Source organism: Brassica napus, chromosome A2, assembly GCF_020379485.1.
Source record: "Brassica napus cultivar Da-Ae chromosome A2, Da-Ae, whole genome shotgun sequence".
NCBI classification, from domain to species: Eukaryota; Viridiplantae; Streptophyta; class Magnoliopsida; order Brassicales; family Brassicaceae; genus Brassica; species Brassica napus.
Genome location: NC_063435.1, coordinates 9,810,076 through 9,833,887, shown reverse-complemented (window position 1 = coordinate 9,833,887; position 23,812 = coordinate 9,810,076). Strand labels below are relative to the sequence as shown.

At 41.2% G+C, this 23,812-nt stretch overlaps 4 protein-coding genes and 1 non-coding gene across 6 annotated transcripts; 3 read left to right on the top strand and 2 right to left on the bottom strand.

Annotated features, from left to right (window-relative positions):
- On the top strand, window positions 1-23,569 carry LOC106433956. 2 transcript variants are annotated; one of them, XM_048753803.1, is made up of 6 exons: window positions 1-124; window positions 22,270-22,542; window positions 22,640-22,849; window positions 22,940-23,085; window positions 23,159-23,233; window positions 23,322-23,569. In XM_048753803.1, exons 2-6 carry the CDS (start codon window positions 22,275-22,277, stop codon window positions 23,454-23,456), a joined length of 834 nt encoding a protein of 277 aa, XP_048609760.1. In that variant the 5' UTR covers window positions 1-124; window positions 22,270-22,274; the 3' UTR covers window positions 23,457-23,569. The 2 variants fall into 2 exon arrangements, with proteins under 2 accessions (XP_048609760.1, XP_048609758.1); XM_048753801.1 differs by lacking the exon at window positions 1-124 and adding an exon at window positions 21,975-22,168.
- On the top strand, window positions 229-2,029 carry LOC125585203. The gene is made up of 5 exons (XM_048753818.1): window positions 229-498; window positions 596-806; window positions 1,286-1,446; window positions 1,520-1,594; window positions 1,683-2,029. Exons 1-4 carry the CDS (start codon window positions 389-391, stop codon window positions 1,551-1,553), a joined length of 516 nt encoding a protein of 171 aa, XP_048609775.1. The 5' UTR covers window positions 229-388; the 3' UTR covers window positions 1,554-1,594; window positions 1,683-2,029.
- Window positions 7,754-7,860, bottom strand: LOC125589450. The gene has a single exon (XR_007325642.1). It is a non-coding gene; the product is annotated as a small nucleolar RNA R71 (small nucleolar RNA).
- LOC111199717 lies at window positions 13,180-15,112 on the top strand. Its single transcript, XM_022689942.2, has 2 exons — window positions 13,180-13,361; window positions 13,664-15,112. The coding sequence occupies exon 2, from the start codon at window positions 13,664-13,666 to the stop codon at window positions 15,110-15,112; it is 1,449 nt and encodes a 482-aa protein (XP_022545663.2). The 5' UTR covers window positions 13,180-13,361.
- LOC125584162 lies at window positions 19,822-20,250 on the bottom strand. The gene has a single exon (XM_048752168.1). It carries the CDS (start codon window positions 20,248-20,250, stop codon window positions 19,822-19,824), a length of 429 nt encoding a protein of 142 aa, XP_048608125.1.
- Window positions 23,570-23,812: the final 243 nt, after the last annotated feature.

Below are 23,812 nucleotides of genomic sequence, written 5' to 3'. Positions count from 1 at the left end.
CGGCCCATATAAACCAGCCAACATTTTGTATATAAGGTGAAGCTAGTTAGTTCCCTTTTATCTCGGTCTCATCCATCGCTCGCTCCATAGTTTGCCCTACCTAACGAAACGTTTCACATTCGAGGTGGGTGATCTTGATTCAACAACTTGAGTCAGTATCTTAGGTAGTTTATTAGATCAGCCGCGATTTGATTTTGTTTGTGAATATGAATTTTGATTTTGTAGGGAAAATGAACAAAACAGAACATGGCGAGGGAGCAGCATGAGGAGGAGAACGCGTTGGTGATATGGAACATCAGCAACTGCCCGATTCCTGTTGGTCATGATCCTCTCCAGGTGGTTCCGAGAATACAAACGGCGCTGGAGAAGTTAAGACGCGATCGCCCCTATGGTCCTCTCTCTCATCACTGCCATTAGCGACAACCTAACAGAGATCCCTGGTGAAGACGTCATGAGGAAGCTTTCTTCCTCTGGAATCTCTCTTAAACATGCTGACCGTTAATCTTCTTTCTCTTCTCTCTCTCTTTTTACATTTTTAGATTTTTTTTTTTAAGTTACTGTTTGGATTCAGCATTGCCTTCCTTTTCTGAAACAGGGTTCACACGGATTTGTATCAGTGGTCCCGTAGGAATCCTCCTCCGGCTACTATAATGGTCATAACCGGTCATGAGGAACTGGAACATTTAGCTTCTACATTTTCTGGCCTTGAAGTGAAAGGATACAGAATTCTTCCTACTTATCCTCAGTCAAACCCAGCACTCCACCCTCTCTGCCTAAACTCTGTTTCTGGGAAACTTTACTGTCAGGTGTTTGTCCCTCTCTCTCTCCCCTCTCTCCCTCCTTCCTTCTAACTTTTCCAAATGATTTGGGTTCAGTAGTCCTAGCTGTGTACCAATAAGGTTCAAAATTGTGTGATTCTTATAAATCAGAATCTTAATAATATATAATTTACATGTGTCATCGTGTTCCAAATAAACCCGTTTTTAATTTTTAATTCCTTTCTCTTGTACCTAACCAAAGTCACACAATTGATTCACGAGGGTTAAAAAATTTATTAGTAGTTCATCCTTGAGTTTTTCTGTTTATTATTTAGTTAGATCGGATCAAGTTGTATTTGATTTCAGTCGGGTCGATTTGTAATCGCAGTTTCTAAAACGTGAAACAAAATTGTTGAGCTAGATTTTACAGAATTTATTATAACTGTGGAATTAGATCCATAGAAATATACAGTTTAGAATCTTTAAAGTGAATTCAACCCCTTTTATTTTTGTTTTGGTTTTCACAGATGCCGATAATAAACTGGAGACAACATCAAGACTTATTTTTTCTTACCGGTTGGATCGTGGAACGGGTGAATCTCCCTGGTCTTGTTCAGTTTGCCATTTTGATGCCCCAAGTTTTGAAGATTTCACAAAGCACCTCAAGAGTGAAACACATGCTTATTTTGTAAGTATTTCACTGCTGAATTTGTCTATAACGTTTTTCATTCTGATATTTACCACTCTTGGTTGTCAATTAGGTGTGGGACCTGGTCGCAAGCAAAAACAAAGTAGATCGCACCAATCCTGATAACTTGCAGCTTGGTCGCTCAGAGGTAATGTGTTTAAATCATATCCATCCATCTCATATATTCATAACAAGTTGCTTTTTTGATACCCATCTAAGACTGATTTCTTTTGCAGGAGTGGGACCTTCTCGCAAAAGCTGGCATGATGCGACGCGCTGAAGTTCTGAAACTCCGCGGCGCTTTCGCTCCTCCTCGTTCGAGGCCAGTTGATGCCAACTCTTTTAAGGAACCGTTCAAATCTGGAGAATAGGATAAGAGATGTGGACTTTGCAATGAAATTCTTAGTTTCTTTTTACAATAATGTTGGGTGCCTGTATTTGAAACTTTACTATGCATGGTAAAATAAAAGAACTTTATATCTCATTTTCGCTTTTCTTGTTGGGATCAACCTTCTCCATCTTCCGAATATCCAACTGTTTTTGTATATAGTTTCCTATATGTATCGAGTCCGCTTCAACTTTATACGTACCGTGTTCAACCGCTTAGTTAAATACTAACTTTTGTATATCTATCTTATATTATTAAAAGAGAAAGAACAAAAATAAAATACAGCTTTGGTCCCAATTCAGGTTTTACATTAGTGAAAAACATCCAATTCCCTAAGTAACAATTTTTAATTAGGTCTTCTTGGATTTGGATGATCCATAGGACCATAGCTTTGTAAAACTGAATCTGAGCCGACCAACCAAACTAAATAATTATATTAATACTATGTATATAGTTTACCCCAACAAAAAAAGCTCCGACCAGCTCTTCTGAATACCGAGCAGCTTGCGAACACCACGTACGTGCAAAAACAATCACGATCAAATAAAATCGAGATATCTTCAGAAATACACTTTCATACACCATTATAAACAAAAGGAAACTGAAGTGGATTATATTTTTTTAATTTTGTTTATAGGAATTGCATATTATTCTATTTTTTCATTTTGATACTTTTTTTTATAAAAGATATTTAAATATAGTTTGACTGTAAGCAGAGCTTGAAAACTCAGAAACTAAAAAATATTTCTTATAAATTTTTCCCATAATTTTAGGAGATTCAACTTTTGTATATAACCTTAAAAAATTCAGGATATCAATTCCAATGTTTCATGTAGTCGTGTCCAGATCCGGTCTTGACTATAAGAGATATTTATGTAAAAGCGAGTTTTCCTATAAGAAAAAATACAAACTTTTAGGGGCTATTATATGAAACCCTAAAATTTGAGGTTCTAAACAAGTATTTCATCCCTAAGGTCGGTCTACGTCTACTAGTTACCATTATATTCCATTTACTTGTTTTGATTTTTGTTTTCTTCTTAGGGGAGATTCTTTTTCCTTTTTATATATATATTCTTAAAACACTTTCATTATAATACTCAAAGAACATACATTCAAAGTACAGAAAGGGATCAAAGGTGATCCAAAGAACAAAAAGAAAACATAGGATTCCTAAATAAAAAGATCCCTAAGGCAATCAGGAAAACCTCTAGCAATGTAGGATTGAAACAAATTTTCCTTAACAACACTATTTAGCAATACGAAAAGCCGCATTAAGGGCCTGGCGTGACTGCGATTCTACTCGCCAAGACAAAAAAATTATTAAGCAAAGAAGAGAATTTCCGATAGTAGAACTTTAAAGCGGGCCAAACAGCTGGTTTGGATAAAGCTCCTACTAGAGTATGATCTTCACTAGAGAAGATAATGTTATCAAAGTGGGGGGATTTCATATTTTCAATTGCCCAGCTCCAACTTTCAAAAAAATATTCTGTCTGGCTGAGAACATTGTTGAAAGACCTTCTTCCATGAAGTAACACTTTTCCATCTGAATTCCTAAGAATCCAAGACGCTCCACATTCAAATCGATTTTTGTCCCAAACATAACCAATGTCACATTTCAACCAAGTAACATGTGGTGGTTTCCAGCCAAAAATAATTTTTTTCTTTCTTTCTAGATTAGTTGCACGCTCTTGGTCTTCTAAATCTTTAACTAAAAATCAGTGATCTATCTCTTCAAAGATTGATCTCGTAAAGGTTGATCCCACTGATAAACTTCCATTGAAGAGAAGACAATTTCTATTCTTCCATATTGACCACATAATCCAAGGGCCACTCCTTCTGATATGATAAGGACAACTTTGATTTTTCCCCATCTGTAGAACGTAGTAAATGTTGGAGTAGATGGAGAAGGGGTCAAAACCATTCTCTGGAATAGGAAAGTTACATAGAGCCCATGACTGCCTTGCAATAGTACAAGTAAAAAGGACATGATTCATTGATTCTCCCTCCAAACCACAAATTTGGCATTGAGTGTCAACCTTCATTCCTCTTTCGACGAGATGATCAACAACAGGGATGGCACCGCTAATGACTTTCCAAAGGAAAATCTTAATTTTTGGTGCAGTTTTAAGAGTCCAGATGCATTGCTTAATACCACTTAGTGAAGGCCGGGCTTGTCATGAAACTAAAGCCTCTTTTCTAGCATTCTTTTCTGCAAACCAATATCCAGACTTTACAGAATACTCTCCAGAGCGCGAATGGTTCCAGAAGTAGAAATCCAGTGAAGAAATAACTGGCTTTTTTTAAAAAATCAGCTCAATATCCTATCTGTAAAATAAGTTTTCCAACTTCTGAAAGTCCCATAAGTGAGTGTTAGGAAGTAGGAGGTCTGATATCTTGAGGTTTAAGTCTACCAAGATATTCTTCATAAGAGGAATGCACAGCCTTTCTCCATCAACCAACTAAGGCGTACTCCAAACTAAATTGAAAGACCATTACCTATCATATGCCTTAAACCCTTAGCTAGGAGTCCTCTGCCATAGAGGATGCTGCACCAAGCATATGAGGGTCTATTACCAAGAGGAGCTGATAAGAAAGCTCCATTAGGAAAATAACAACTTTTCAAAAAACGGCTCAGAATAGACGACTGATCAGAGAGAATACGCCAAGCTTGTGTAGCAAGGAGAGCCTGATTGAATAATTCAATATCCTTAAAACTCATTCCTCCCAAATATTTTGAGACACATAGCTTATCCCAGCTGAGCCAATGTATCTTGCCTTTGTCCTCCAAATCTTTCCACAAGAACGTTGCCATAGAAGATGTGAGATTGTTGCATGTGGTCTTTGGTAGTTTAAAACAAGACATAGCGTGAATTAGCATAGCCATGGCAACAAACTTCAAAATGAACTCTTTTCCAACTAGACATCCTGCCTTTCATTTTTTCCTGAATATATGCAAGCATTTCCATTTTCGAGCCACTAAAACATTCTGGAAGACGAAGATAAGTTCCAGCTCCACCTTCTGAATAAATATGAATCTTTGACTGAATATGTTCTTTTAAATTCAGACTGATATTCTTACCAAAAGTGAGGGAGCATTTTGAAAGGTTTATGACCTGTTTTGTTGCTTCACCATACTTGTGTAAAATATCTTGAAAGATCTGACATTGGTAAATATCAGCCTTGTAGAGGAATAGACTAGCGTCTGCAAAAAAAAAAGTGGTGAATTTCAGGACCATCCAAGTTGAATTGAATCACATTTAAATCTCCCCTGGAAGCAGCTTGGTTCAGCATATGCGTGAGCCCTTCAGTGCAAAGAACAAAGAGAAAAGGAGATAACAGATCGCCTTGTCTTAAACCTCTCTCAGGGGAAATGAAACCATATGATTGGCCATTCAAAAGAATAGAATAGTTGACCTTGGTTACACAAGACATGATCCATCTAACCCAAAGATTGTCAAAACCAAGAGACTGTAGAAGAGCTTTCAAATAGTTCCATTCAACTTTGTCGAAAGCTTTTGACATATCCGTCTTAGCTACCATGAAAGATTTTGAGATTGCATCATGAGTTCTAAGGGTATGGACAGCTTCATGGGTGAGAATAATGTTATCAGATATAAGTCTATCTGATACAAATGTTGATTGAGTTGGAAAAACGATCTTTGGAAGAAAATGCTGAAGTCTGACAGCTAGGATTTTAGAAATAGTCTTGAACATAACCGAACATAAACTAATAAGCCGAAGATCATACATCAGAGAAGCATTTGTCTTCTTTGGTATAAGAAAAAACTGTGTATAATTCCGTTCCGATGGCATAATACCCGTTTCGAAGAAAAACGGACTTCTTTGGTAAGTTGATCACCCAGAACATCCCAATATTTTTGAAAGAAAAACCCATACATTCCATCAACACCAGGCGCACTATCAGGTTTAATAGAAAAAAAAACTCTTTCCTTAACTTCATCTTTTGTAACTCTTCTAGTAAGAAAAAAATTCATATCACTTTGTGACCTGATATGTGGTGTTTTTAATACCAATACATGTGCACTTTGAGCTCATTTTCAGTCCTAATTCGTGTTTAATTTACATCATTCCAGGTTGGGAACAGGTGAAAGAGTAAAGGAGAGAGTTTCAGGAAGTCAGATGCTGTTTTGAAGGATTCAACATGGAACAGTCATTTAGAACAACCCAAGGGTTGCTCCAGAAGAGATCAAGCATTAGACTGTTCCCGATCGTTAAGGAAACTTCCTATTCTGGAGTTTGCCCTAGTTTTCGACTTTCTCTTTCTCTTATTCCCCTATCACCAGCGCCCCCCTATAAAAAGGGGAGGCTATCGTTTTCTTAAGATGACACGAGTTTTTACAAAGAAACCTAAATTGCTTTTTGGATTCTACGCAACTTGTAAGGGAGAAGGCTCCATCTCTCATTCTCACGAGAAGATTTCCCTGAACCCTTTGTCTTTTTACTTATTTTATATGCAGTATTATTCAGAAATCTTGTTTGTGTCATCCTGCTTAATGATTGAGTAGTAGGCAAAGCTTGCTTAGGGTTGTAGGGTGTTAGCCGCATGAACTGAACACAAATAAGTGATCTCAACTATCTTCATTCATATTGATCTTACTGCCTGCATTGAACTGATCACTTAATGTCGGATCTATGATTTAATCCGCTAGCTAACCGTTAGGAGATAAGTCGACATATATTGAATGAGCTTAGTATCCCTAATCAGCGAGAGTAGATATTAGGGTATTAAGTGAACTAATCAGATCTCGCATCTAAAGCTTGCTTTCGCGTCTTGTTCCAAGCGAGAGCTTAGGATTCAAGACCGACTCGCATAGGGATCAAGATCACGATAGTGAGTTGTTCCAGCTGAGTGATCTGAGTTCTAGATCGCATTTCATCGCACTTGAATAGTTGTTCAGTTCTGCAAGTAACATCCGATTATTGACCCTAAGCCAGCTTCATTTAAATTGAATTCAAATTACCTAGGCATTCTTGTTACTTTTGTCGCAATTAATTCTCAAAACCCACTTGTTTCTCAGCTTGACATTGAACTCATAAGAGTAAAGAGTAAACTGGTCCTCTGGATTGAATCTCAAATACTATAATTACCACTGTTAACTTGACAGTAGCAAGGATTCATTTTTAGTGTATCAAGTTTTGGCGCCGTTGCGACGGGGACTAAGCTTTTACCTTTATTTTTCGGTTTAATATTTAGCCTGAGATATCTAACTTGCTTTACTTCTTTGTTGGAACAGATGATCCAAGTGCATGACCAGTAGACATACTCGGAGCAACGCACAAGGACCACTACATCAGCTGACTAACGAAGAACTCGCAAGATTAGAAAGACAGAACCGTCAACAGCCAAGAACAACCGACACCAACATGGGTGATCATGGCAATATGGATGACCTCACTGCTGCATTGGCACTCATTCAACAACAAATGCAGAATCAGCAACAGCAGATGCAGCAGATGCAGCAAACCATCCAGAATCAGCAACAAGCTGCACAAGAGCAAGCAGCCGAGAACGCTGCGCGAGAGGAGCGTGGTGCTCTTATTGGGGAGCGAAACCTTCCGAGGAATTTTGCTACTAACCGCTCTCCCATCAACCCTCCACCCTGTACTCGACAGGATTATGAGATCAAACCTGCTCTGATTGGTCTGGTACAGAAGAGCACATTCAGTGGCCTCACTTCAGACATACCAATGGACCACATAGAGGCCTTTGAGAGGATCTGCAATTTCTCTCGCTCAAATGGAGTGCCACCGGATTACGTCAAGTGCACGCTGTTCCCATTTTCTCTCGAAGGGAAAGCCGCACGTTGGCTGCAATCTCTCCCAACCGGTTCTCTAACCTCATGGGACCAGGTTCGATCAGCATTCCTGAGCCACTTCTACACAAAATCCAAAACCGCGGCTCTAAGGCATAGAATCTCCAACTTCAAGCAGAAATCTGATGAACCCTTTTATGAAGCTTGGGAGAGGTATAAAGAGTACCAGAGGGAATGTCCACACCACGGGTTTGATGACGATTACATATTGGAGGTGTTCTACGATGGAGTGAGCTATGAGTACCGGAACACCCTTGATTCCTCTAGTAACGGAGATTTCATGACTCAGACCACTCCTGGTGCATTCGCGCTGATTGAGAACATGGCTTCTAGTTCACTCAACAAGAACAAAGAGCATGATCGCTCTAAAAGTGTGAACAGCATAGACGATATAGCGGCGAAGATGGACCAACTGCTGAAAGGAAACCAGAGCCAGGTTTTCATAATGGAAGAAGCAACTCCTGAGAAAAATGCGGGGGATAAGGCGTTTGAAGCTGAGCAGGCAGGAGACGATCAGCAGGAAGTGAGTTACGTAAATGGACAAGGGTGGCAGCTGAAGAATTATCACCCAAACCCTAACGTAAGGAACAATCCACAACTCTTCTGGCCTAAGCAGGACAAACAAGTTGATCCGGCGCAGAACAACCAGGGCCAGTATTCGGGATATCAGAAGAACTATCAGCCCCGAACATATGTTCTAAGCCAACCGCAGAGCAATCAGCCTCAAATACAGAACCACCAGAACACTCAAGTCGCTACCTCCACCCCTGTCGCTGTTCCGCAAGATGAAACTAAAACCATGCTGCAGCAACTCCTCCAAGGACAACAGCTCCAAGGGAAAGCGCTGAACCAGGTCACCACTGAGATCAATACTAGGATGAACCATATGTTCGGAGACCTGAGCACCAAATATGATAATGTCGCAAGCCATATGAGACAGATGGACATTCAGATAGCTCAGACTGCCGAGAGTGTCAAGAGACAGCAAGGTACTCTACCTGGTAAAACAGACAAAAACCCCAAGGAGTGCAATGCGGTTCAGCTAAGAAGCGGGAAGCAACTTTCCGAGCCAGAAAGGAGAAGGTTCACCGCGGCTGAGAAAGGCAAGCAGAAAGAGTCAGAGCAACCGCTAGCCGACCAAGCAGATGAGGGGAATACAGAGCCGGTAGTCGAAACAGCCTCGCCACGCTCAGAACAACCGGCTGAAGCAGTGCGCCCGATTCCAGAGGCTGTTCCTCCTCGCGAATACATTCCAAAAGTCCCTTACCCTGTTCCAGCGAAGGTCACTCGTAAGGACAAGGAGGAAATAAAATGCAGGAAGATGCTGGAAGATCTAACCGTCCGACTTCCCCTGATGGATGCGATTCAGATGATGCCCTCCATGCGTAGCTTTATGAAGGGGTTGATCTCAGGGAAAATATCAGACGAGAGCGAGTTCATGACAGTTTCCAAGGAATGCAGCGCAGTGCTTCAGAACAGGCAAATAAAAAAACGAGGAGATCCCGGCAAATTTGTCCTCTCTATTCAGATTGGGAAGACAGTTTTCGCCTGCTCCTTGGTGGATCTTGGGTCTAGCGTGAATCTAATGCCCTACTCTGTCGCTTTACGACTCGGATACACGCACTTCAAACCAACTAAGATGTCCTTGGTTTTCGCAGACAGATCAGTCAAATCTCCTGTTGGTATTCTAGAGGATCTCCAAGTGAAAGTAGGGAACACCACTGTTCCAGCAGACTTCGTTGTTCTGGAATTGGAAGAAGAGTCTAAGGACCCCCTCATCTTGGGAAGACCATTCTTATGTACTGTCGGAGCTATCATTGATGTGCGACAGGGAAAGATTGATCTGAATCTTGGGGACATAGTTATGCAATTCGAAATGGATGAGTTGCTAAAGAAGCCGATGTTGGATGGACAAACCTTTGAGGTCAATGAAGGGGTTGATCCGCTCCAACCACAAGAAGGAATGATCGAGGAGATTCTTACCGAAGACCCACTGGAACTTGCACTGGTGCGTGCTGAAGCCGAGCAGAGTATGGTGAACATTGATGCAGATGGATATGCCAAGATGCTTGACTCCGCAAGGAGTATGGGGAGAATGGTAGCAAGTCTAAGTCTGGGGGAGGATATCAACAGGTGCGAGACCACTCCATCTGGAGCGACCCCTAAACCGGACCAACCAGAGGATCCCTGGAGCGAGCTCAAGGCTCCCAAAGTTGAGCTAAAACCCCTTCCCAAAGGGCTCAGGTACGCTTTCTTAGGTCCGAATTCCACATATCCTGTCATTGTGAATGCTGAGCTGAATAATGTGGAAACTGCATTGCTTTTATGCGAGCTTAGAAAATATCGTAAGGCATTAGGATATTCGCTAGCTGACATCCCTGGTATTTCGCCTGATTTATGCATGCATAGAATCCACTTGGAAGATGAATCAATGACTTCTGTTGAACATCAGAGGAGGTTAAACCCGAATCTAAAAGATGTCGTTAAGAAAGAGATAATGAAACTTCTTGAAGCAGGTGTGATCTATGCGATTTCTGATAGTAAATGGGTCAGTCCTGTTCATGTTGTACCTAAGAAAGGTGGGATCACTGTTATCACAAATGAAAAGAATGAATTGATCCCTACTAGGACAGTGACAGGACATCGCATGTGCATAGATTTCAGGAAATTAAATGCAGCAACTAGAAAGGATCACTTCCCACTCCCTTTTATTGATCAAATGCTTGAGAGATTGGCTAACCACCCATATTACTGCTTTTTAGATGGTTATTCAGGTTTCTTTCAGATTCCCATCCATCCAGACGATCAGGAGAAGACGACGTTCACATGTCCCTACGGAACGTACGCTTACAGGAGAATGCCATTCGGCTTGTGCAATGCGCCAGCAACGTTCCAGCGCTGCATGATGTCGATCTTTACTGACCTGATTGAAGACATTATGGAAGTTTTCATGGACGATTTCAGCGTCTATGGAAGCTCCTTTAATGTCTGTTTGTCAAACTTGTGCAGGGTTCTTAAAAGGTGTGAGGAGAAACACCTCGTACTCAACTGGGAGAAATGCCACTTCATGGTCACAGACGGGATTGTTCTAGGGCACAAGATCTCCGAGAAAGGAATTGAGGTGGATAAAGCAAAGATCGAAGTGATGATGAGTTTGCAACCACCAGCAAACGTGAAGGCCATCAGGAGTTTCTTGGGTCACGCTGGGTTTTACCGACGGTTTATCCAGGATTTCTCGAGGATAGCAAGACCACTCACCAGACTGCTCTGTAAGGAGATCAAATTTGATTTCGACAGTGAGTGTCTAGCTGCTTTCCACACCATCAAGGGAGCTCTAGTCAGCGCACCCGTTGTGCAGCCACCAGACTGGGACCTACCCTTTGAAATCATGACTGATGCAAGCGATTTCGCAGTTGGAGCAGTACTTGGGCAGCGTAAGGACAAGAAACTTCATGTGATCTATTACGCTAGCAAAACTATGGATGAAGCTCAGTGCAGATACGCTACAACTGAGAAAGAGCTTCTGGCTATTGTTTTTGCTTTCGAAAAATTTAGGTCCTACCTAGTGGGATCTAAAGTGATTGTGCACACAGACCATGCTGCTCTTAAGTACCTGCTCACCAAGAAAGATGCGAAACCGAGGTTGTTAAGGTGGATTCTTCTTCTCCAAGAATTTGATCTAGAGATAAAAGACAAGAGAGGTGTCGAGAATGGGGTCGCTGACCATCTATCCAGAATGAAGATTGAGGACGACACAACTCTTGATGAGGAACACCCAGTTGAACACGTCAACGCGATTGGTCTGTGTTACGCGGAACAATCTATAAGAACCGCATCAGACTGCTCCAGCATCGCGAAACAACCTCCGAGGAAGGCGCCCGATTGTTCTCATATCTCGAGACATCCTGTCGCCTTGATCCAAAAGCAATATCCTCACCTCCCATGGTTTGCTGAGATTGCTAACTATCTAGCTGCTGAAAAGCCACCACTTAAGTTCACAGGAAACGATAAGAGGAAATTCCTGAGAGAAGCTAGGCGTTATGTTTGGGATGAACCGTTCTTGTACAGACAAGGCAAGGATGGTTTGTTCAGAAGGTGTGTTCCAGAGGCAGATATCCCAGGAATTCTGCACCACTGCCATGGTTCATCTTACGCAGGTCATTTTGCTGCATTCAAAACGGTTTCTAAAGTCCTCCAAGCAGGATTCTGGTGGCCGACTATGTTCAGGGATGCTCAAGCCTACGTAGCCAGATGCGATGCATGCCAGCGACTTGGGAACATCAGCAAAAGGAATGAGATGCCTCAGAATTACATTCTAGAGGTTGAGGTATTCGACTGTTGGGGAGTCGATTTCATGGGACCATTCCCTGCGTCCTTCAAGAACGAGTACATCCTTGTCGCCGTTGACTACGTGTCTAAGTGGGTAGAAGCAGTAGCAAGCCCTACGAACGATGCAAAAGTGGCGACTAAGATGTTCAGCTCAATCATATTCCCAAGGTTCGGAGTGCCTAGGGTCGTAATCAGCGATGGTGGAACACACTTCATCAACAAGGCATTTCAGGGCCTTTTAAGGAAGAATGGAGTGAACCACAAAGTGGCAACCGCTTACCATCCACAGACGAGCGGACAAGTTGAGGTGTCCAACAGGGAAATCAAAAGCATCCTGCAGAAAACTGTCAACACTTCACGAAAGGACTGGTCGCTTAAGCTGGACGATGCGCTATGGGCCTACAGAACAGCCTACAAGACGCCGCTAGGAACGACCCCCTACCACCTTGTGTATGGTAAAGCATGTCACCTCCCCGTCGAGCTTGAATACAAGGCCGCATGGGCAGTCAAGCTACTGAATTTTGACATCAAGCCAGCGACCGAGAGACGCATGATCCAGATTCATGAACTGGAGGAGATAAGGCACCTCGCCTATGAAAGCTCCAAAATCTACAAAGAGAAAACCAAGGCCTACCATGACAAGAGGATCATTGCCAGACAATTCGAACCCAACGATAAGGTCTTGCTTTTCAATTCAAGGCTGAGACTGTTCCCAGGGAAGTTGAAGTCTAGATGGTCCGGGCCTTTCACTGTTAAGGAAGTTCGACCCTACGGAGCAGTTGTGCTATTAGACAGAAAAGGGGACGAGTTTGTAGTGAATGGACAGCGCGTCAAGCACTACCTTGCTGACTCCACTATCGCAGAGGGAGAAGAGATTCCCCTAAGCGAGCCCCCATCAGCCTGATCGATTGATCCAAGTCGAGCTAATGACTTTAAACAAGCGCTTGGTGGGAGGCAACCCACTGGTCAGTACATACATTGTCTACATAGTCTGTTCTTTTCCTTTTCTAATTTATTTTGCAGAAAAAGAAAATCGGACTCTTCACTCAGAACAACCAACGGACTGTTCTTCTGCTAGAACAACCCATCGACTGTTCCAGGTAAGTGTTCCGACCAAAAAAAAAAAAAAAAAATAAAAAAAAAAATAAAGAGGATAATTTCGGGACAGTTAGGGTTTTGCCTATTTAAGGCTTCACCCTTCACTTTCCCTTTCAGTCCGCCGTACACTGATCCCCCACTTGCGATTTCCTCTAAACAAACCACCAAATCTTTGATTCTCAACCGTTTTAAGTGGTTTTGCTTCTCATTCGTTTGGAATCTCGAGTTCTCTCTGTTTTTGCAGATCACTTCACCAGTTTCCACAGGTAAGAGACCCGACAATCCCAACCAAATCGCAACAAACTCGGTTTGCAATTTCATTTCTAAACCGCTTTCATAGATCGATTCTTGTTTAACCACTTGATATCGATCTCCCCTCGTGCTGTTAGGGTTGATTTAGAATATGAACACTCTCCTATTTCACGATTGCGATTTGAGTTTGATTTGGTTGAAATTTGTTGAAGTGAACAGCGGTTTGCAGTTTGCACAAGGAGAGATGGGAATACCTCGATTCCATTTCTTCTGTGTGACATAATAGAACTAATGCTTCATCTTGTTTGCCTTGTAGATGGCAAGAACTAAGCAATCCGCCAAGCGAACGAGAGCCACGTGCAGCACGCCACCCCCGCAAGTGCAGCAACAAACGTCCGCCTCCTACCCATGGCCCCGCGAGCAAGAGGGTGAACTGATTGATCTCGACAGCCCATTGCTCCTGGACTTCAATTGCGAGGGGTGGGATAAGGGGACAGCAGCTCGTTACAACGCCCTCCTCCGAGTTGACATGCTACCCACTCGTTTCTGCCACACAGAAACTTTGGCTGATCTTGGGATCGACGAGGATGTATTCGAAACGCTGCACGCCATCGGGATTGCTCCTCTGTGCTACACATCGCACGAGCTCTATCCAGACCTTGTTCGCCAGATGCTCGCCACGGCCACGATCACCTACGAGGATTCCGACGCACCCTCCTACGCCAACTGCTCGTTCTCTTTCATGGCGGATGGAGAGTACTGTCGCTTGTCCCTCGACAAGCTCAATGAAATCTATGAGATGGCCGCTGAACCGAAGGGGGTAGCGGTGGCGAAAAAGTTCTCTCCCTCTAACGCCTTTTGGGACTGCATTGCAAATGGGAACTTCACAGCAGGGAAGGTCTACCAGTCGCAGATTCGGAACCCCGCGCTTCGTGTCATCGCGAAGATCATCTCGAACCTCCTGTTCGCCAAGGATCTGACATCGAAGGTCACCAACGGGGAGCTGCAAACCCTGTACACTGGTATTGAGGATGAAATTCGCGCCTCTGGTTCCGGAATTCCCATTCAAAGGGTTAAGACGAATCCCGGTTTCAACTTCATCACCATGATATGCGAGCGGCGACAGTGCCTTATGCACGGCTCGAAGAAGAAAGACAGGAGCGGCAGCCTGCTCACACCGCTTTTCAAGCATTTCGGCATTGATCTCACCAAATACAGCGTCAACAAGGAGGTCCAGTACCTCGACATCAGGTACCTAATGGCGTGCCACATCATGCGAGATGAAGAGACCTACAGCTTTTTCGATAAAGCCGGTACTCAACTATTCACCAAACTGCCTCACCCCGAGATCACCAGGTTCAGTGTGTTTGAGAACATACGGTTTCTTCCTCCCCCCGAGCTCCTTTGCACTGATCCACGTGCTGCGGTCCCTGATGAAAACATGGATGATGTTGAGGACGTCACCCCTGAAGCCGACCCATCGTACGACCTCGGAGAGCTCGCTGATGTAACCGATGATCACGCTTACAGACGCTGGATGGTGGACTCGCAGCGAAAGAACAACAGCCTCATGCGGAGGATACTCCACCTCATCACTGGGGGATGCATTGGAGGGAGCGACCAGCGCCAGTCCACGACAGATCGCCCACCAAGATCTCACCGTCCCGGCAAGGAACCCATGGGAACTGGTCCTTCTTCAGAGGAGGTTCATCGCTCGCGCAACAGGCGATCCCTTGACCCAGCCGAGAGCGGCGAGTCCGACTGAGTCCGCAAGGACTATCCTCTATCCATTGTTCTATCCATCTGAACTTGTTATTTTTATTTTTAATGTTTTATGCTGTGTTGCTTTTTGGCTGACCTCAGTTTCATTTCCACCAGGGATGGTGTCGATTAAGTCTGGGGGAAGCACTGTGTGCTGAAACTCTATTTCTTTGTTTTTGAGTCAGTCCTTGCGTCATTTGGATGTTTTATCGAGTCAGTTTAGGATCGAGTCAGTTAAAACTCTTGTGGGAATGAGGACCTTGTGATATATTCTTTTAACCACCTCGTGCTCTAACATTCTTATCCAGTGACCTTAGCAGTGATGAAAGAGCCCATACTTGGACCTGGAACACCCTTCGACCCATCTCATTTGACTCTCCAGAAGCTCTCATCCGATCAGGTTACACTGGGTAGACTCAACTCCTCCTAACTTGAACCTAATCTTGACTGAAATTCTTCTTGTTATGGGCACTAGATCAGGGAAACGAGACCAACGCTCAGGACTTCTTATTCTTTTTACCAATCTTGCTGATCCTGAGCGGCTAGCTCATTTTTAGCTAGTTCCAACCTTCTACCTAAGCCTTTATTTTCACCCTCATGCACTCTGTTTTTCAAAGTCATATGTGCAGATATGTGCAAAAAGGCCGGAGAGGATAGGATTGACACAACCCCTTACTCGTTAACGCCTGACACTCAGAGCAGTCGACGAGATCAATCCTAAAAGAAAGGAACAGTCAAAAGCGCATGAGAACAGTCGACAAGATCAATCCTTAAAGAGAGGAACAGTCGAAAGCGCATGGAACAATGGCACCCCGTGAGAAACAGAGGATAGACCCCCAGCGGCTGCAAATCATTCGTCCCGATACCTCTCTCCATCTCTATCCCTGAAAAAAAAAAAAAAAATGCTTTAATTTATTTATGATGGAGAGGGAAGATTCGAGATGCATGCTGCTGGAAAAGGGTGAGCAAGAAGTGGGTGCAGATTTTGGAGGAATGAAAAGAAGTCAAGAGCTGGAGAACAGTGGCACGATTGATCCACATTGTAGAACAACCTAATCCGTGAGGCAGAGATGAGTAAGGGTTGTGGGCTTCAACAGATCCGTCCTCTCTTGCTATTTTGCGCGATATCCTGCATGCACTCAAACACGGTAACCACCAAACACTCTCAGCTCCACCGTAAAACAGCCTATTCCTTATCAACCCGTCTACCCTGAATAGTGCTTGTAATGAGAAGCTCACGCTGTTCTTAAATGATCCTTAAGGGAGTTTTGTCTCGATAGTGCAACCTTTTCAGGTATGAGATATAGAGTACGGAGCTGATCTTCGAACAGCAATCGTGGGGTGTTCTGGTAAGGGTGTGCGATCTGATTCTACAGCTTGTATGGTTCAGAGATGTGTGGTAAGGGCATGGTTATTTAGACAAAGCGAGTTCCCGCTCCTTCAAACCTTTCTCCCTGCTCTTGAGGCTTGGTCTTGTTCGAGGACAAACAAGGATCTAAGTCTGGGGGAATTGATATGTGGTGTTTTTAATACCAATACATGTGCACTTTGAGCTCATTTTCAGTCCTAATTCGTGTTTAATTTACATCATTCCAGGTTGGGAACAGGTGAAAGAGTAAAGGAGAGAGTTTCAGGAAGTCAGATGCTGTTTTGAAGGATTCAACATGGAACAGTCATTTAGAACAACCCAAGGGTTGCTCCAGAAGAGATCAAGCATTAGACTGTTCCCGATCGTTAAGGAAACTTCCTATTCTGGAGTTTGCCCTAGTTTTCGACTTTCTCTTTCTCTTATTCCCCTATCACCAGCGCCCCCTATAAAAAGGGGAGGCTATCGTTTTCTTAAGATGACACGAGTTTTTACAAAGAAACCTAAATTGCTTTTTGGATTCTACGCAACTTGTAAGGGAGAAGGCTCCATCTCTCATTCTCACGAGAAGATTTCCCTGAACCCTTTGTCTTTTTACTTATTTTATATGCAGTATTATTCAGAAATCTTGTTTGTGTCATCCTGCTTAATGATTGAGTAGTAGGCAAAGCTTGCTTAGGGTTGTAGGGTGTTAGCCGCATGAACTGAACACAAATAAGTGATCTCAACTATCTTCATTCATATTGATCTTACTGCCTGCATTGAACTGATCACTTAATGTCGGATCTATGATTTAATCCTCTAGCTAACCGTTAGGAGATAAGTCGACATATATTGAATGAGCTTAGTATCCCTAATCAGCGAGAGTAGATATTAGGGTATTAAGTGAACTAATCAGATCTCGCATCTAAAGCTTGCTTTCGCGTCTTGTTCCAAGCGAGAGCTTAGGATTCAAGACCGACTCGCATAGGGATCAAGATCACGATAGTGAGTTGTTCCAGCTGAGTGATCTGAGTTCTAGATCGCATTTCATCGCACTTGAATAGTTGTTCAGTTCTGCAAGTAACATCCGATTATTGACCCTAAGCCAGCTTCATTTAAATTGAATTCAAATTACCTAGGCATTCTTGTTACTTTTGTCGCAATTAATTCTCAAAACCCACTTGTTTCTCAGCTTGACATTGAACTCATAAGAGTAAAGAGTAAACTGGTCCTCTGGATTGAATCTCAAATACTATAATTACCACTGTTAACTTGACAGTAGCAAGGATTCATTTTTAGTGTATCATGACCCTTGCCAGAAGGTCACAAAGGAGATCAAAATAATCCACCGAGTTGGAAGATTTAAAAAGGTTACTGTAGTAATAAATAGCAACTTGACCCTTTGAAGCTTCAGATCTTTGAAAACCCCCATTAACATCTTGTAGCTTAACAATCTCATTCTTAGATCTCAAGACTTTAACTGCAGCGTGAAAGATTTTGGTATTTCCATCCCCATGTAAAATCCAATCTTCTTTGCTCTTCTGTTTCCAAAAAGTTTCTTCTTCTTTAGAAGCATAGACAAGAGATTTCATTAGAAAGTTTAACCTGGAAGTAGATGGGTTCGACGAGGACTGCTCATGTTCTAGATCATCTTGAAGTTTAGAAATCCTTAGTGAAGAGTTAGACTGATTTTCCTTTTTCCATCTGCTTAAAGCCTTCCGACATAATCTGATATGAGAGGCCACACAAAGGTTGGGATTTGAAGAAGAAGAGTTACAGGCTTGATTTATGGTTTCAAAAACAAAAGGTTTACGAAACATCCTTTTATCAAATCTAAATGATCCCATGTAAGCGTCTTGGGACGAGATCAACTTAATCAGAATATGGCGATGATCAGAACCTCTTTTAGCAAGAAAATCTTGATTGGAAGCTGGAAATTGATCAAACCATTTTTGATTTCCGAAAGCTCGATCAAGTTTACTTTGAATCCATAGGTTTCCTCTCCTGCCTCCCCCTGTGAAACTATTCCCGGTACTTGGAAGTTCTAACATACCACATATTTCAATCATGTCTGAGAAGGCTTGAAAGGTGGAATCACTTCTTCTAGTGCCACCAATTTTCTCTGAATTGTTTAAAATTTCATTAAAATCTCCGAACATACACAAACTGCTTCTTCTGTTTATACTGAATCAAATCAATTGTTCCTAGATAATATGTCGTAGACTTATAGTTGGGTTGCCATATACACAAGAGACGTAGAAACACTTATCTTCATATATGCTTTTACATCCAAGACATTCTTGTCTGCATACAAAATGTTTATTTGAATCAAACTGAAACAGATAGGTCACAACACTAGCGTTAACGGGTGACGCTATGTGATAATGTGAACAGAAGAAGAAGCTTTAAAAGGGTTGTTGTTCAATCAAATGAGGAAAGGATTGTGATTAAACTCAGAAAGATCGTCCAACAATCCAGGAGAAAACGGAGAAAACTGATACGCCCATAACTGGTCATTATCCACCAAAAACTCGTTAATGTCAAATTCTAGGTTCATGATTTGATCCGTGTCTTCTTCGATGGCAGTTGCTTGTTGTTCTACTGGAGCAAGCTGAGGCATGGCCAATTCAGGCATGGCTTGGTCGATTTTTCCGAACCGAATCATCTTGAAACCGTTTGCAATATCATCATTAGTAGGCATGGGACTTCAGATATTCGGATCGGGTTCGGGTAAGATTCATTCGGGTCCGGGTTTTTCGGATAAATGAATTCTCTACCCAATAGGTACTTGGCGAATTTCGGTTCGGGTTTCAGATCGGATACCACCGGATCCGGGTCGGTTCCGGATACCCATTTATTATGTAAATCATATAGATATTTACTAAATAAAATAATTTACATGTAAATTGAAGTGGTTATGTGGTTACATACTCTACTTTTAGTGTGGCCAACCCGGGTTCGAGTCATTTAATTATCAATTTAATAAGAAAAATAATATTGAAATACAATATATATTTACAATATAGAAGAATACATATAAGTTGAAGTGGTCTGGTGGTAACATAACCACTTTTATACCTATCCAACCCGAATATCAATTATTTTGATAACCTAAGAAGCTTGCATGTTTTGAGAGTTGGCCAGGAGAGGACATCTATTTTTTGCATGTGTGAGTCTTTGACAGCGAGTACATCTCTTCTGAACTTTTTCATAGAAAAGGTATATAGTAGTTTGTTCTCCACCAGGTAAATTCAGAACCTTTGATCTCTTGAGGGGCTTGTTTAGTTCAATCCGAATCTTGGCTCGAACATAGTCTTGTGTCTGAGATTTTTCTGGATCAAAAGATACTACTTCCACATGACCAATCAGCCCACAAGCTCTGATATGGCTGGTATTGTGTAGTGATTAATCGGAATATTCCTTATCCTGACCAAAATTGAGACGAATTGTAAATATCCCGATGGAGGTCTTTCTACCCATCTTTCTATAGCTAAACCCCCAGTCTTTGAAGGTTTGCATGCCTTTGTCGAGGACATCTTGAAGGCCATATGCATGCATGAGATGAACTGGAATCTTTCTTTGGTGAGAGCGATACATCTAACTCGATTGACGATTTGCCATTTCCTCGGCATATCAAGTATGAGATCCGCCATGTTTTGATGTTCCGGGTTGAGAAGACGGTCGATTAGACTGCATGCATTCCGTTCTGTAGCATAGTATTGAGGAAGATCTGGTAAATTGTAAGGGGCATTGTCATCATCTTTTAGAGAAAGAGCTAACAGAGCATTATCCATTTCTGAAGATACGATGAGATAAAGAGATAGAGAAAAGAGGAATATGAAAGAGCAGATTTGAGAGATTCTGAGACAAAGTGTGGAATCTAAAGTCTTTCTTGTTGAAGAAACCAAAAAGATGGTCCAAAGCTCTAGAGAGGATTTATCTGTAGAGAGAGAAAAACTCAGTTTATCGCCAAAAATTACACTACAAAAAACTAATATATTATCATTTTCTTCTTTTTTTTCTTTTTTCTATTTATTTATTTCTTATTTTGGAAATTTTTGGCAAAGAAAAACTAATATATTATCATTTTTCTCTCTCTCTCTCATTTTATTGATGTCTTATATTATATTTTGCAAAAAGAAAGACCGTGGAATTAATTTTCAAAAGTCACAAATGATGAACCATTTACTTAAGCTTAATAGCTTAATTTTTTCTTTGCTTTCATATATTTAGTGTTTAGTGATATAGTCGTTTTGCCAACTTGTTCCCTTTTCTCCCCCAAAACATTAGCTACTATGTTACTTTTCATATTATATTCAATGTTGGGTTACGAATCTATATCGTATGCACGTATTGTAAATATATGTATGTTAATGGAGCTAATAATCAAGGGCGAGCACTTAATTATGTTTATTTTATGTATAAATTTATATTATAGTTTTGTATTTTTGTTTTTGCTTCATTTTTAAAAATTTAAGACTAAATTCGGTTTTGTTTCAGCAGTTTTATAAAGAAACTTTAGTTTTCGGTTTGATAATCGGTTAGTTTGATTTTTTTTTTAAATGTTAATCAAATTTTCAAACTGGAATAACCAGAATTAACCAAAATTTTAACCGAAATGTAATAGAAATTAGAAAACAAAAACTTCAGTTAGTTTTGGTAAAAATATTAAAAAGCAAACTACTGAAGACTGAATTGAACCGTATTTGTTTCGGTTCAATTCGCCGAGATTTTGGTTAACCCGAACTACTCGCAACAAACTGGACCGGCAAGCATATAACTTGGTTAGAAAACAAGAGGAAATAATTCAAATTGGTTCTTTACATTGGAATGAGGCGTGTCTACACTTCTGTGGGTGGAAGACTTGGAGATGGACATCATATTATTTTAGTGTTAGATTTTGTTTCGTGCCATATTATTTTCTGCGGATCCCATTAAAAGAAGGCATCATTTCTGCGTAATATGTTTTCTTTGTGCACTTATTTTGTTAAGCATGAATTTCTTTTTCTTTGAAACTAAATCATACTTTTATTCTTTTTTTTAATGCTAGAGTCTGCTGAAAAAAAATCTAGAACAACTAAGTATCTTATCGTGAACAAAAAAAATATAGTACTTTAAAATAAGGGTTTATTTGCCAAATAACCAAAAAAAAAATGAAAATTAGATTTTGGGAGAGAGAGTAGAGAGAGATAGGAAGAGAAAGTAGGAGAGAGAGGAGAATTTTGGTTAGTTAGTGTATTTAAATTTTTTTCATGTATATAGGATGCAATTTCCGTTAAAATAAATATGTAGTAAAATAAAAATGTAGTCAAAATTTGTATATATAAGGATTATATCAGTTCTTCAAATGCTATTGGAAAAACACAGACCGAAGCAGAAGATGCGAAAAAAAAAAGGAATTATTTTGATATTGGGCTTAGAGTAGGATTGGGCCCATGTCATTACAATCATCAGCTTGAGCCCAAATCCATACTAATCCTTTTGGTCGGTGGAAGACTTGAAGATGAACGTGGAAAGGTTGTTGGCTCTCAGTTAGGTTTGGAATGGTAGTAAGTCCTCGCCCTTGATTGTTGGTTGAAAAGATGGGGAAAGCCCATCGGCCCATATAAACCAGCCTAACATTTTGTATATAAGGTGAAGCTAGTTAGTTCCCTTTTATCTCGGTCTCAGCTCCATAGTTTGCCCTACCTAACGAAACGTTTCACATTCGAGGTGGGTGATCTTGATTCAACAACTTGAGTCAGTATCTTAGGTAGTTTATTAGATCAGCCGCGATTTGATTTTGTTTGTGAATATGAATTTTGATTTTGTAGGGAAAATGAACAAAAACAAGAACATGGCGAGGGAGCAGCATGAGGAGGAGAACGCGTTGGTGATATGGAACATCAGCAACTGCCCGATTCCTGTTGGTCATGATCCTCTCCAGGTGGTTCCGAGAATACAAACGGCGCTGGAGAAGTTAAGACGCGATCGCCCCTATGGTTCTCTCTCCATCACTGCCATTAGCGACAACCTAACAGAGATCCCTGGTGAAGACGTCATGAGGAAGCTTTCTTCCTCTGGAATCTCTCTTAAACATGCTCACGGTTAATCTTCTTTCTTCTCTCTCTCTCTTTTTACATTTTTAGATTTTTTTTTTAAGTTACTGTTTGGATTCAGCATTGCCTTCCTTTTCTGAAACAGGAGTTCAAACGGATTTGTATCAGTGGGCCAGTAGGAATCCTCCTCCGGCTACTATAATGGTCATAACCGGTCATGAGGAACTGGAACATTTAGCTTCTACATTTTCTGGCCTTGAAGAGGAAGGATACAGAATTCTTCCTACTTATCCTCAGTCAAACCCAGCTCCACCCTCTCTGCCTAAACTCTGTTTCTGGGAAACTTTACTGTCAGGTGTTTGTCCTCTTTCTCTCTCTCTTTTTGAAATAACCACCAAAATTGTTTCTGAATTACTTTAAAACTTTTTCTATTTGGTTTTCACAGATGCCGATAATAAACTGGTGACAACATCAAGGCTTATTTTTCATGGAACGGGTGGATATCCCTGGTCTTGTTCAGTATGCTATTTTGATGCCCCAATTTTAGAAGATTTCACAAACCACCTCAAGAGTGAAACACATGCTTATTTTGTAAGTATTTCTCTGCTGCATTTGTTAATAACGTTTTTCATTGTCTTATAACTCACTCTGGTTGTTCAAGCAGGAGTGGGACAGGTTCGCAAGCAAAAACAAAATTGATCGCACCAATCCTGCTAACATGCAGCTTGGTCGCTCAGAGGTAATGTGTTTAAATCATATCCATCCATCTCATATATTCATACCAAGTTGCTTTTTTGATACCCATCTAAGACTGATTTCTTTTGCAGGAGTGGGACCTACTCGCAAAACCTGACATGATGCGACGCGCTGAAGTTCTGAAACTCCGCGGCGCTTTCGCTCCTCCTCGTTCGAGGCCAGTTGATGCCAACTCTTTTAAGGAACCGTTCAAATCTGGAGAATAGGATAAGAGATGTGGACTTTGCAATGAAATTCTTAGTTTCTTTTTACAATAATGTTGGGTGCCTGTATTTGAAACTTTACTATGCATGGTAAAATAAAAGAACTTTATATCTCATTTTCGCTTTTCTTGTTGGGATCAACCTTCTCATCTTCCGAATATCCAACTGTTTTTGTATATAGTTTCCTATATGTTTCGAGTCCGCTTCAACTTTATACGTACCGTGTTCAACCGCTTAGTTAAATACTAACTTTTGTATATCTATCTTATATTGTTAAAAGAGAAAGAACAAAAATAAAATACAGCTTTGGTCCCAATTCAGGTTTTACATTAGTGAAAAACATCCAATTCCCTAAGTAA

Bases quoted from the DNA above. Each gene is read 5' to 3' on its own strand.
- LOC125585203 (XM_048753818.1), top strand. From the start codon at position 389: ATGGTCCTCTCTCTCATCACTGCCATTAGCGACAACCTAACAGAGATC. The intron at 807-1,285 runs GTGTTTGTCCCT...TGGTTTTCACAG, and splicing joins CTGGGAAACTTTACTGTCAG to ATGCCGATAATAAACTGGAG. The intron at 1,447-1,519 runs GTAAGTATTTCA...GTTGTCAATTAG, and splicing joins GTGAAACACATGCTTATTTT to GTGTGGGACCTGGTCGCAAG.
- LOC111199717 (XM_022689942.2), top strand. From the start codon at position 13,664: ATGGCAAGAACTAAGCAATCCGCCAAGCGAACGAGAGCCACGTGCAGC.
- LOC125584162 (XM_048752168.1), bottom strand. From the start codon at position 20,250: ATGGATAATGCTCTGTTAGCTCTTTCTCTAAAAGATGATGACAATGCC.
- LOC106433956 (XM_048753803.1), top strand. From the start codon at position 22,275: ATGAACAAAAACAAGAACATGGCGAGGGAGCAGCATGAGGAGGAGAAC. The intron at 22,543-22,639 runs GTTAATCTTCTT...TTTCTGAAACAG, and splicing joins CTCTCTTAAACATGCTCACG to GAGTTCAAACGGATTTGTAT. The intron at 23,086-23,158 runs GTAAGTATTTCT...TTGTTCAAGCAG, and splicing joins GTGAAACACATGCTTATTTT to GAGTGGGACAGGTTCGCAAG.